Below are 13,625 nucleotides of genomic sequence, written 5' to 3' on the forward strand. Positions count from 1 at the left end.
AATTTACAACCCTGAGAGGGAGAGTTGCACGCCCCACTGACTGAGGCAGTGAGGTGCCCCAAGTCTAAGACTTTTAAAGGACAGAAAGGCCATCTATGGCCCCGAGATCAGTGTTGGAACTGCCTTCTCTCCTACTTCCCACTGTTTGGCCCCCTTCTGTTTCTTCTTTCCCCTTACTAGTTTTTGTTTTATCACCAGCTCACCCCCAGTCCTATGCCTTAAGCCAGGCACTGGCCCCCAGGCTCCGAAGGTGGGGGGATGCTTCCCAATGGCACCTGGGTGCCTGATTCCATCAGGAGAACAGCACGAAGTACAAAGCATTTTCTTTCTCCTTTCTGTGCTTCCCCCTTTCTTATTGCACAGGGCGCAGCGTCCTCCCGCTGCTCTCTGACGAAGCCCTTACCGGTCCCTGTCCTCCCTCAAGTTACTATGTTCTTCAGATGACTTCATTCAATTTCCTTAGGACAGTGGCTCTTACTGGATCTCCGGAACAGAGCAGTCTGATTAAAGGCACTCACGCTATGGTCCAAATAGAGATATCTCCCTAGAGAGCCCGGGTTTTAAAGAAGGTTGTCAACCATTAAGTGAGCTACATTGATAACGAGTGTTACATGTTAGTTTAGGGGGATAGTTCTCAAAGTGTGGCCCAAGAACCCCCAGAGGATCCCTGAAACCTTTTCATCAGAGGGTCACCATGATCAAAACTATTTTTCTAATGATACTAAGACCTTCCTTGCCCTTCTCACTCTTATTGCCTCCTGCTGCACAGTGGAGTTTCCTGGAGGCTTCACGACACGTGATCTTGCAACAGATTGAAGGAAAAAGCAGAAATGAGAATCCTATTCTCTTCTACGAAGCCAGATATTAAAGAGATTTGCAAACTCATAGGACAGTGCCACTCCTTACTAATTTTGTTTTGGAAAACTATAGTCAGTTTTCATAAAAACTATGTTATTTATGTTAACATATATTGGGTTTATTATTTTAAAATAAATTAATGAATACATGCTTTTAAAATGCAATTTTAATTTCCAGTATGGTAAATATTAGTAGGTATAACACACATAAAATCTTTTGGGAGTTCCCTATAATTTTTAAGGGGTCCTGGGACAAAGCAAAGTTTGCGGAGCATCAGTTTGGGAGAAGGGAAAGCTTTTCCTGTGCCGGGGCCTATCCTAGGTTGCCACCATCCACTCTTGCCCAAACCCAGGCTCAGTATGTCAGCAGTTTAGAATGCAACTTCTGAGAAATGGCCTGTCCCTGCCCAAGGCCATCCAGTGGCCTCCACAGAAAGGCTGGTAACTGCTCTCCACGTCTGTGGCCTCCGTGGTTACCATGGAGGTTACCTTAGGGCAAAGGTTCTCAATCAGGGGTCCTTTTGTCCTCCAGGGGCTATTCGGCAATGTCTAGAGTCACTTCTCATTGTCACAACTGAGTGGGGCAACACCACGGGCACCTAGTGGATAGCGGCTGGGGATGCTGCTAGACACCCTACCGTGCACAGGACAGCCCCCCACCCCGAAGCCCCCAGGGTCAGCTGGGCCGAGGTTGAGAAACCCTGCCTTAGAGCATCCAGACCTCATCCGGTGCCCCAGGACTTTAGAGAAACCTGACAAATGATATACTTTTAGAAGTTTAGTCTTTGGGGGAAAAAAAATCACAGGGCTTATGAAATCTGGCAGGGAACCAATGTGTGTTTGGGAATTTCTAAATAAAAATGAAGGAGAAAAACAAACATTTCAAGCAACAGCACAGCCAAGGAGCATAAAAGCTGTAATCAGAAATCACAGATAATGCCACTTAACAAGGTTAGGATAGCTGCCAAGAAAAGAAAATGATTTAAGGGCCTAAATCTCCTAGAACTGTTTGTTACTGTGGGGTGGAATACATTCCTGAGATGGCAGAGAAAAACTGCCAGGATTTTCTTTCTTACTGTACCTTACGGGATTGCCCAGCTCAATCCGAACCAACCACATGTGCTGACACCCTCCCCCAACACACGCACGAACGCACGCACAATTTGAGCTTTTACAGGAAGAGGATTTAGGTGGGCATTTGGTCATTTTAAATGTCACTTTCTCCATGAAGCCATTTTCGCTCCCCACCTCAGTATTTTCTCCCCTCCTTATTATCTGTACCCATGTCTCGTAACTCCCCCTAAACTGTGTGCTTCTCAAGAGCAGGGACCGTGGCTTACATATTGGTATCCCCGCTTAGAATTGTTCTCTCAACAAATGCTTGTTGAATAGAGAACTCTCTTTTAGAGTTTTGCTTTTCAGCCTGGGATCTCACAAAATTATCATACTTCTACTTATTGTTCGAATTTAATGATCACCCTAAGAAGGGAGATTTATGGCCTCTACTTGGTAAGTAAAGAAACCCAAGCACAGATAGTTTAAGCAACCTGCTCAAGCCTACACAGCAAATGATGGCGCAGGCCAGAGGGCAAATGAATATCTGTTCAACTCTGTACAGTGCATTTTCCAATGGAACACACGAAAGGGTGGCAGTCCTTTTTATTTTTGTTCTTTGCGCTTGGATGTTCCTAATGAAGTTTGTCTTTGGGGACCACCATACTCCACATAGCTATCAACCTAGCAAGGGCATATCTGGTGGCTGGGGCCTTTCACTGTGCTGCCGCCATAGGTCTCCAAGGGAAGGCTTCAGAGCAGTTACTGCAGGCCCTTAACTGATACCTCAGAGAATTATAAGTCAGAAATATTTATTGTACTCACCTCAACAGAGAACATAAAGAATTAAACAAACTAGGTCAGATTCCTATCATGGAGATTAGTCAGGCATTGTCCCCTTTGGCGGGCTTGCTGTGAACGTTTTGTTGGGTACAGCCCTCCCAAGACAAAGGCAAGGGTCCAGAGGCTGAGGGGGAGAACAGGAGAGCTTTGTGATGTGTTTTCAGGGAGAACAGGAGAGCTTTGTGATGTATTTTCAGGGGGTCTGGGGAGTGTCCCCCGCTCCAAAAATATTTTCCTCACAGGGACCTGAAATTCCGTCCTGAGAATTGCATACCTTTAAGTGTGCACAACATTCCTTGTTAAAATTCAAAGCTTCTTTGGGAAATGGGACATGGACCAGAGTAACTATTTACAAACTCCAACACTCTATTCCGTTTTGTTTAAAAACTGTTCAGGGAGGAAGAGTGTAAAGCTCCCCCTAAGAAGAGAACGATCTGCTGCACCTGAAGTCATAGAGATGTGTATGGACTGGTGAGCAGATGGAGAGCATAAGAGCAGAGGTGAATTAGCGTCATTTGAAAGCACATGAAGCTTTCCTGAGCGTGGGGAACAGTCATGGAGTGACATCTATTTTTTTTTAATAGAGGTAGTAATGTAATTCATAATGTTTTGAAAATGAGTCCTACTTTGGAAAAAAAACAAAAGAAAACAAAACCCGTAACTGGCTGATACAGATTTTTGCTTATCTCTGCCATCCACACCTGGCAGGACCTCAGCTACAAAGGACGGTGCTCACAAATCCAAGGCATCCAGGCCTGGGTGGCGGGTGTCCAGGTTTCCAGCTTATTCCTGGCATGTGCCAGCTGGGTCAGTGTTATCTTAGTGATGGCCAGTGTTACATATGGAGACAGTTTTAGGATAAGAAGACCATTTCCTTTACTGTGAACGTAGAAACTGTTTACTTAAAAAAAAAAAAAAACACAAAGTCACTAAATTTTTGATATATTTCAAAAGAAGTGTCCTATTTATTTTTCAATTTTGAGTTCAGGAAATACCCCAAAATAGGTAGTTTGGAGCCATGAACAAAGAACAGAGAAGTGTGGGGAGAGTGATGCAAGGGTGCTGAGTTTCCCCAGAGTGGGAAAGAAGAAAAAAATGGCCTAGTGAATTAATGACCAAGTTGCTTCCTCCCAATGGTGATCCTGGAAGGGTTGATATAAAAATCTGTACTGTGGCTATGTCTCTGAGCCTGAAAAATACAGGATCCCAGGGGCAGTACGATTTATCTGCCCAAGAGACTATGGGATAGGTTCTGCTCTGAATGGCTTCACTTCTCCTTTCTGAGCAGGGACACCTAAAGAGCAAATGCCTGTTTAATTAATGATGCCAGAAGATCTTCAATGGTGCCCTTAGGAGGGGTAGATATACGTGTAAATACGTAGCTTACAGAGACAGACAAGGAGATCACAGAGAAGTAAAAGAAATATATGAGTAAGGGTGATGTATTTGCATAGTTAGTGAGGAACCTGCTCTAACAACACAACCTCTGGATGCTGACGATGGAAGCTTATCACAACCTAAGCTGGAAGCCCTCCCCTCACCGCATGCCTCATCTAAACCTCATTTCAACTTACTGACCCTTGCTTCTTGGTACCTAGTGATTTTTTTCCTGTTGAATGACTTCTTAGAATTGTCTTCAGCCCAGTGGAGGGAGGATTGCCATCCTCTCTTTCACTGGTTTTTCTACTGAAGATATTTCAGGTTTTCATGGGGACAAGTCACCTTTCCCAATTGCTCACTTGCTTCCCTCGCCTTTTCTGAAAAACTCCTAGCATCACTCAGGAAATCACAGGCATGTGTAGATAGGCAGCTAGAGACATCTCTGCCCAGGTAGGTCTTGATTTATTAAGTTGAAGCCAATTGATGACCAACCAAGAGAAGATTCTTTGCTAGATAAAATTAGATTTACTCTAAGGTCCTTTATATTCTTTTCTGTTGGTTACCGTGGGACAGGTCACCTCTCCATACACTAGCTGTTAGAGGTCATCGTAGTTCAATATATGCCCTAGGCTACACTAGAATCTGGAGCCCTTAAAAAAAAAAAAAAGTCTCTATCCAATTCTTTCACAGGGCTTTCTGGATGCAGGACTCTAGGAGAATGAGGATTTAAGTCATTTCAACCCTTCTACCCTTGGATCAGCCTGAGCTTTCTCCACAACCTGGGAGCATGTTCCATACAACTGCTGGCATTATTGGGCTCTGGCCACCCAGGCAACCCTCAGTCCCCAGGGGCAGCTACAATGATTTGCAGAGTTATGCAGAGCTTAGCTGCTAGAAGCTCCCTCTGAGTGAGAATTTATATCTATGTAGTTCACAAATGTAGCTCAAACCTATTTAACTCCTTGCTAATTAGACCATAATTTAATACAAGTGCAAAGAGCAAATTCAATAATGCATGCATATAACATGAGGAGTTGAAAGCTGTGAGTCATTTTACTAAGGGCCTAACAATGCTAGTGACTGAAACCTATCAATGAGCATCTATGCTAGAGAAGCAGCTCCAGAAGTCGCTTGTGGATATGTGAGTAAAGCCAGTGCATTTCCAGACGGTAATCACTCAGATTCAAAGTGATAGACCCCTTGAGTCCACAAGTTGTGAATTTCACTGATGGACTTCGGCAAAACCGGGACTTTGTCCAACCTCTCCCTTTAGAACAGGAATCCAAAACCATTATTGGTTGTGGACTAACTCACACAACCCAATTTGTTTGGGAGGACTTCTTACTCCGTTTGTCCCTGATAGAGAGAAGGAGCTCAGGGAAGATGCTAAGCATCTGGAGAAGCCAGTTTTGGTTAAAACGTGGCCACAGGTACTTCCCCAAGTCATAATTGATATGATGCACTTGAAAACTCTGTTTTAAGATCCATTAAAAACTCAAACTATCAAATTTGGTTGGGCTTTATGACTTATAAACGTGTTTCCTTGAGTTCATTCCAATGGCACCAAGAAAGAAAAACCTAGCCGGACAAGACAGACAGAAACCGATCTCACATTAGATCAGAAACTCACATGACACGTGTTTCTGAAGACGTCGAGTTCATGCCCCTGACTCTAGGCAAAATGTTCATCGAGAGTTTAATCTGATGGGTGTCGGCATCTTCTTTTCTCCCCAAAAGCCCTCTCTTGAGCATGACCCATAGAAAAATAATCAGTCTTAGCTTACGCTCCATTAGATTGCAACAAATGGGGTCTATCTATCAGATCCGAAAGCTGACTACTGGTTGCCAGGCCAGGACACATTCCATACTTTCCTAGCACGCAGTCCAGCATCCACTTCTCTGCCCTTTCCAGCAGTGAGGCTACATAAGACACACCAGCAGACTCAGTCTCTCCCTCTCATTCTCTCTTGATTGCTCGCTCGCTCTCTTTTTTAGATGCAAAGTATGCTATTGCCTTCAGTTTGTATTTTGAGAAATATTTCCTTCAAGGCCAGATGAAATTCAGCTTTACAGGGAATTTTAAAGTGTGCAACACACTTTTGCCACCTGCGACCAATGGGGATTTGCCTCACGTGCCAAGGGCCAAATGCTGTACCGCTCTCTAGAAAGTCAAAAGAGAATGGATTTCCATTGTTCTCCATAAATTTGCCCCCACCCTTCTCCACCAACTTCAACTCCCACCCTCATTGCATATATTTCAATCATTTCAAATCTTTCATGTCTCGGTTCCATGGCTGTCTTGCCTTTCGGAGAGTGTAGTTCTATAACCTTCTCTCCAGATGAAAGGAAACCAAATGATTTGGTCTTAGTGGGGCAGAAAGGGTATAAACACACACCATTTCACTCTGCCTCTGTGGCCGTGTCTCTCCTGTCGGCAATTGTATAACAGCATTCTTACCTGCAGGCTTTTCTCTCCTGCTGCTCTTTCAGTAGCTCAGGTGTTGAACATTTAGTCATTATTTGTCAATAAGAAACACATTCAAGTTATCAGGATAACACCAAAGGCAAATCATCACGTCTTAATCATAGAAATCATATTAAGGCCACGCAATTGCCAAGAAAAAAAAAATCGCTAGAATGGATTAATTAAAACAATTTTTTTTTCTGGACTACAACTTTTTCCTGGTGGTAGAATTGATTCTTTAACACCATCTGGCAAAAATCAGTGGTTTTGGCAGTCACTGGACTGGTTCAGTTCTTAAGGCAAAAAAGGTCCCTTGCTTGAAGCAGCCACTTGAGAGAAAGTGAGGGTTTGCTCTTGGGAAGAAGACCTGAGTAAAGTTCAAGGAGCAAATTTAGTCACTACCAGCAAAGAAAACTGTCAGGTTCTTCATACTTCCAGGAGGCAGCACCAGCACAGAGACATGCAAACCAACGAAGAGCATAATATACTCACCCTACTCCTTGATCCCAAACCAGTCTCGGTGATTCACAGGAACTTCTTCTAAGACCCAGGAAGTGCCATCGATCTGTAATGATTCTTGCCTACACACATAACAGTGTCAATAAAGAGTCATTGGGATCCATCTTAACCCTGGGCATCCAAAATGTCTACCTTTAGGGATGGCTTCTGCCAATAAAAGGTCCATCTTGTTGCAGGTAAAAGGCAGATGCAGATTCACATCCGTGACCCAAGGCCCAAGAATGTCAAAGAATTCTGGGTGTGGAAGAGAAGTGGTTAAGAGACGGTGGCATAGGAGAGGAGGATTGTAGACATACACGGAAGAAGAAATACACACAAAACTGAGGATCTCATTTATACATATGGGAAACATAGTATCACCTCATTCAGCTAAGGGCCACCAAATAGGAAGCTGAGGGCATTTGAAAGCAGGCTGTTCTAAAGTATAACTTTTTACTGTCTTTGAATATGAGACTTGCTAAGCAAATGCAGGAGATCAAAAACATGATTGCTAGTGATAGGAAGGAAGGACGCGTTTGAATTTCTTAAGAGAACAAACTCTTTTTAGGTCCTTTGAAAGCACCCACATGAAAAGAAACACAACTAATTTTAATTGCAAGCCACTTTTTGAATTTAGGAAAACAAGTTCCCTAAATGCTTTCCTAGCGTCACAGTGGTTATTCTAGTCCCTATATAGTTTTGAAGATAACAAAGCTGCATTTCTCTAACGAGGTTCTGTAAATCATAATGATCACTCAACCATTTCTTTACTTAATCAAAGTTTAACTGCATTTCTTCCATCGTCATCCCTTACTTCCCGATATGCCTTGCAAGGTAAGGCACTGGTCGTGCAACTCTCTTTCCAGACAAGCGGTTCAGGGTGGTTCCATTGAAACATTCTGTTCCAGTGTTCCCCTAAGCACACAAAGCGTGCTGATTGTCAGCTTGGAAAAGACGGACACTAGAAGTCTAAATTCCTGGATAGAACTAAAGCCGGGACAATTTTAGGGTGAGGTGGGGGGAGGGCTTACAAAGTCTTGTCCCGCCAGGCACAGGTAGCTTGTTTCATAGAGCAGACCCCCTTTAGGAAGGTACAGCTACATAGGAAAGCTAAGCTGGTGCCCTTTCCCCAAGATTAAGGGAGTGAAGCAGGGTAAGCGGGGGCGGAATCAGAAGAATTTGAAAGTTTGAGGCGACAGGCAGCTGTGGAGGGAGGCTGATGTGCTTATGTGGTAATTCAGCAGCTAAATCCCTATTCTGCTGTGATTTACAGAGACAGACTTTCACTGGCTATGTCACAAACCCCCCGTGATCTGGGTTTATCGCTGAAACAACCTACTGGCTCTTAATTACCGCATTTACACAACACATTGTAATAACGCACTAACACAAAAGGGTGACTTGCAGGTTAAAAAATTCCCAAACCACAGCTCTAATTTTCATGATCCTTGGCTGTACATTTATAGTCCATCAAGGAAGGATCAGGTCTGATTTGTTTGTGTCCTATTAGCCCAGGTTCAGGAAATGGCTAAAACAGAGCAGGATTTCGGTGCAGGGGCCACCTTAGTGGCTGACCTTGTCTTAATTCCTTGCATTCCAAAAATGAGATAAAATCAGGGAAATGAAAGAAAATAAATATCTGTTGCATTAGTTTAAGCATGTGCACATTTAAAACAGCCTGAAAAATTGTCGGTTCCTTCCGTAGAAGGGTAACTTTTTGAGAGTAGGCTGAAAATTCATGATGTCTCATGCCAGGGGGGAAAAGTCAACAATTTAACATAATTGCCCACTTATTATTTTAAGGTTGCGGGAGAGAAACAGAGAGATAAGTATTGTAGGTTTTTCTCCCTCTCCTGGTTTCAGAGATAATAGGTGTGGAAGTGTTTTTGAAAAAGTAAAAGCACTCATAAATGTCAGGCTTTGTGATTATTGTCATTTTTAGTAATCAGCACTGAGGGCTGAAATGGCTTAAATATGCCAATTGCCTTGTAACCAAGGTAGTTGAGAATGAACCTGGTTTTCGTGGAAATATCTCATATGCAATCAGCTTTGCATTGCTCATTGGATGGGTCTATGTGATCAATTGCTGTCTGCAATATTATCACAAGAGGTGACCCTGAAAGTCAGCAGAGATTTGTGACAGCATTAGCTGTGTGACCATCTCAAAGTCACCACCATCTCTGGGTCTCACTCTCAGTGAAATGATGGTACATTCAACAGTCAATTGTCAGGTCACCTGGGGATGGGATACAATGCGGAAGTGTAATTCTCAAGCCACTTTACTAATACAGTCAAACCTCGCTGATTTGGACTAACATAGAGGAAAGACTGTCTCAATGAGAAAGTCCTGAATTACCAAACAGGCTTGAGGAATGACAGCTTTATTACTTTAGGTCTGTTTTGTAATTCAAACTCACTATAATACACTGCCGTAGTAGAGGTCCTTGTGAGAACTACTTTAGCAGATAGATTTGTAATAAATATGATGCTATCTAATGAATGCTTGCAATGTTTGCGAAAAAAATTTGTTCTCTTAAGGAAGAAATTCAACTGACAATCTAAACTCTTCATTTGCTTAACAAACCTCTCCTGGCCCCTTTCTTGATGCTATGCGGGTAGACAGTCCACTGGTCCCTGTCAGGTTTGTCACAAATTGTAAATCTGAGGGCTCCAGATTAACGGGGCTTTGCTGCCTTTTCTACCTTCTCCACTGATTTGCTTTTGGCGTCACCACCAAATAGTGGTAAAAACAAATTCAAGTTCATCTCTTGCCCCTTCTCTTGCTCACTCTCAGCAAACAGCAGGTAGCGAGAAGGGAGAGGACAAAGGCAAACTCCTTGGTAATCCGGAAACAGAATAAGCAATCGTTGGAGATGCGGCACTCATCATACTATTATCCATAGCTGAGAAAGGGGTTGACTTATTTCAAAAGGCTGGCTGGAGGGATGACCGAAACAAGTGATTTTGAAAGATGCCTGGCAGGTAGCACTAGTGTCAAAGAAGCTGGAAACATTTAGGCTCTACTGAACTGTTTTTCCTACTTGCATATCGAAAATCAGATCATCTGGAAATCGTGGGCTGGCAATAAGGTTACTTGATAACCTTGCAGCAGTATCAGCTGAGGAAAAAGAGAAAAGCTTGATTGTTGGTTGTAATTAGCAAAGAGCCGGTCTAAAGTTTTAGGGGTCTTCAGGATACCAAAACCTCGGGGTGAAAAGTAAAAATTCGGCCAACTACATGCAGATTTGTTTTTGGTTTGTGTAACAGCAAACATCTGGTTATTTGAAAACTTCTGGGCACTTGGCATCATGTGGATGTTTTAGAGGCATCTTGACACAGTCCATGGCTCCTCTGTAACCATGCTGAGGGTGAAGGATGGAGTCACGAGAGCAGTGTATCCAATCCAGCTCACTTTTCATTCTGCAACTCACTTGAGTGAGAAAATTAGGTTCTCCGTGGCTTGCTAAGAACACGAGAAAAAGACCAGGAAGAAGGTGCTAAATGCTCTAGGCATCAGGTTAGCCCCTGCAAACTCAACTGAGCCGAAAGCTTGGCTAAGCTGTCAATGTTATCGGTTCACACTGGTGGGAAAGGAAGTTACTGCTTTCTGACACACAGTAAAACCTTGATTAATTGGAATCCATAAGGGAGGAATAGAATTTTCACTAAGAGTACTCATTTTGTTTCATTCTTGGCTAACAACATGTTTTTTTCCCCCCAAAAATGCTTGTATCCACTTTCTCGCCTCCGGGAAGCAGCCTCTAATGTTTGAGGGTCAATCCAGATGGAGAGAAGATATGGGAGACAAAGCTGAATGTGACCTAACCATAGGTCATCTCTTGGCAAGTGATTTAAAAGAAAAAAATCAATTCCCTGCAGAATTCTTCTTTTTTGGTACTATTGCTGCTTTCTCATCAATGTGGAATACTGAGGAGGGGAAATTCAGTTATTTGGGGTACTGGTTAGATGAGTTCTGGTTAATCAAGGTTTTACAATAAAAGACCTCGCCAATGCGTGGTAAGATTATGGGCTGAAGAAAGTTGTATTTGAATTTATCTCTTTGAAAGTGCTCTGTATCAGTGTTTCCAAACCCATAATATACTGCAGACTGGCCAACTAACTTTTCCATCAGGATCCTGAGGAATGGAGAGAGAAAGAGAAGAGCAGAGGTGTAACCATTGTCTCTGAAGGAGAAAAGGGTTGGCTTGCCTGTCTGTTGGCCTGTGTGTGGGAAACACTGTTCTTCACCTTAAGATGCCCATGGGTATCTTGGTTGTACAAGAGTTGATCTTACATGCTTCAATATAATTCACATGCCCTTTGGGTCATGGAGGATTTTGTTTTCAGGTCCTCTCTTGTACTTACCCAACATGTCCTTCCATTACTTGGTATCATGGCTTCTGAGCTTGCCCCTATTTCTTGTTGCTTGGATGAATGCTATTCGTTTCATTCTTTCTAGCCCTGAAGAGCATTGTGGAGCCAAAGGAATGCCAAGTAAGATGGATTTTCTCATGAAGGCAGCCTGGATAACAATTAGACCTACCTGAACCAAGAACATGGCTAAGGAGAAGCCAAATCAGGGATTTATACACATGGAGTATCACAGTTAGACGACGCACTTGTTTAAATATACAGAATGTCTTTGCCAAATCTGGATATGGGGTGGCCTATTGAAGAAAGACCCCATTTAACTTGAAACCGAGCTGGTTCTTTGGCTTTCAAGTTAAGTGGGGCCAGCTTAAACAGGCCATCACATATCAAGAACACCATCTCATCACTCATACACATAATTGAAGAAGCCAACTCTAATCAACCAACCAACCAACCAACCACCCTCTGTGAGCAACCGTCATGCCTTGGGGGAAAAAAAAGGCTGTAACCTGACTTTTCAGTAGGTAGATTTGATTTCTCACACCACTGGTGTGAGGCAGGCAGGGATAGTCTTAAGGCAAGCCTGGGGCTCTTGAAAGCCTAGGCCGATGAAACCCACACTATGGCCTTCATAAGGCAACCAGTCTGGCATGTGAGGGGAAGGGAGGGGTGTGGAGGGGGAGCCTCTGTCTGGGAGTTTAAGAAGGGACCCAAGTTAGATCAAAAATGCGGGCAGTGCCCTGGAGTCTTTCTGGTTCCCAAAGCTGCCAGGCAGGGGAATAACCTGGTCATTCCACCTTATGTGTGAGTCTTGTGCTCTCTCCTCAATAATAAGATAACAGTCTTGCCGATTACTCGTCACTAAGGGTACCCGGTTGTGGTGACATTGAGGCTGACCTTGGAGTCACCGCCCCCGCTGCCGCACTCTCCTTTGTCGTACCACCATTTGTTTTTCAATTTGTCCAAGAGGCCTTGCTCATTCAGTTTTAATACTGCCAGGTTAACAGCATTTCTTGAAACGATAAAACATAACTTGTAAGAAAATGCACAAATGCTTAGGAAATCGTTAACGTATAAAAAGGAGCACAAGAGGACAAATTGGCTAAATTTCACAGAACGTGGAGCTATAAAAATGTCTGTACAGCAAATACAGGGTTAAATATTGGAAGGTGGCATGGAGGATAACATTTGCTCAAAACTGAAGTGTGCGGGATGGGGAAATCGTCTTTGAGAAAAAAAGTAACAAGAACACCACATCCATGCAATTAACATTCGTCACATATGGCACCATAACTTGGCTTTTACCATTTAAATTGAAAAAGCCGTTGAACTGTAAAATTAAAACAGCAACAAACAGTCAGAGAGGACAACACAGAGAGAGAACATTAAAAAAAAAATGGATGCATTAAATCGATGAAACCATAATTTACCGTCTTATTTAACTCCATGGAATAGTGTAGGTTTTAAACTTTAAAAGTTACCTCAAAATCCACAAGAAAGAAAATGACAACAAAATGCATCAGGGTAGGTGGAATACTATAACAACACGGATATTGTTATATTATTCCACCCACCTTAATGCTGAGCCTTTAGGGGTTGCCACACCATAGCCTTTGGAATCCAGATTTCCACCAACTTTCATGGTATCACACGGTTTTCTCTGCTCAATGTACTCATTCATGGTTGACTCCAGCAGGAAGGCGAACTTCCCCTTGGACTTCCGCACTCGGGCCACTCCGTCTGCTGTCGTTTTGGTAAACACAGATGGCTCTGCTGATTTCATGTAAGACCACATTTTCTCATAGACTGCAATTTTGGACCTCTGCAACAGAGAGAAGAATTCTTAGAGCTACCAGATATTAGCACTGGAAAAGGCCTCGGCACAGTGGTTTTTGAACGTGCTCGATTGCCACTCGCAGGAAGAAGAGCAGGCCACACTGTGACCCGGTAGGTACACGCATACATATGTAAGCGTGGTTCCACAATCGGTTTCTCAAAACTGCCCTTGTCTTTGCGATGTGTGATGCTCTCTGATATTTTCCACCCTATTCTAATTCACTGCAAACACACACACACACACACAAGTCAGGACGCACTGAATTGATTTCGTGGCTCCACTAATGGATTTGCAATCTAGTTTGAAAAACACTTTCTTGGTT

At 43.2% G+C, this 13,625-nt stretch overlaps 1 protein-coding gene across 6 annotated transcripts in view; it reads right to left on the reverse strand.

The window, feature by feature from the left end:
• Nucleotides 1–13,625, reverse strand: part of GRIA3 (glutamate ionotropic receptor AMPA type subunit 3) — a 275,024-nt gene that overhangs the window by 11,324 nt on the left and 250,075 nt on the right. For 4 of the 6 annotated variants that reach the window (XM_081808311.1, XM_081808310.1, XM_081808309.1 and 1 more), the window contains one exon: nt 13,041–13,288. In XM_081808311.1, coding sequence (XP_081664437.1) covers nt 13,041–13,288 — 248 coding nt within the window. Of the gene's footprint in view, nt 1–12,363; nt 12,479–13,040; nt 13,289–13,625 lie in introns of all 6 variants that reach the window. The other 2 variants (XM_081808312.1, XM_081808314.1) reach the window with 1 other exon arrangement.

The sequence above is a fragment of the Leptonychotes weddellii genome, chromosome X (genome assembly GCF_054177405.1).
Source record: "Leptonychotes weddellii isolate Sample4059 chromosome X, ASM5417740v2, whole genome shotgun sequence".
NCBI classification, from domain to species: domain Eukaryota; kingdom Metazoa; phylum Chordata; class Mammalia; order Carnivora; family Phocidae; genus Leptonychotes; species Leptonychotes weddellii.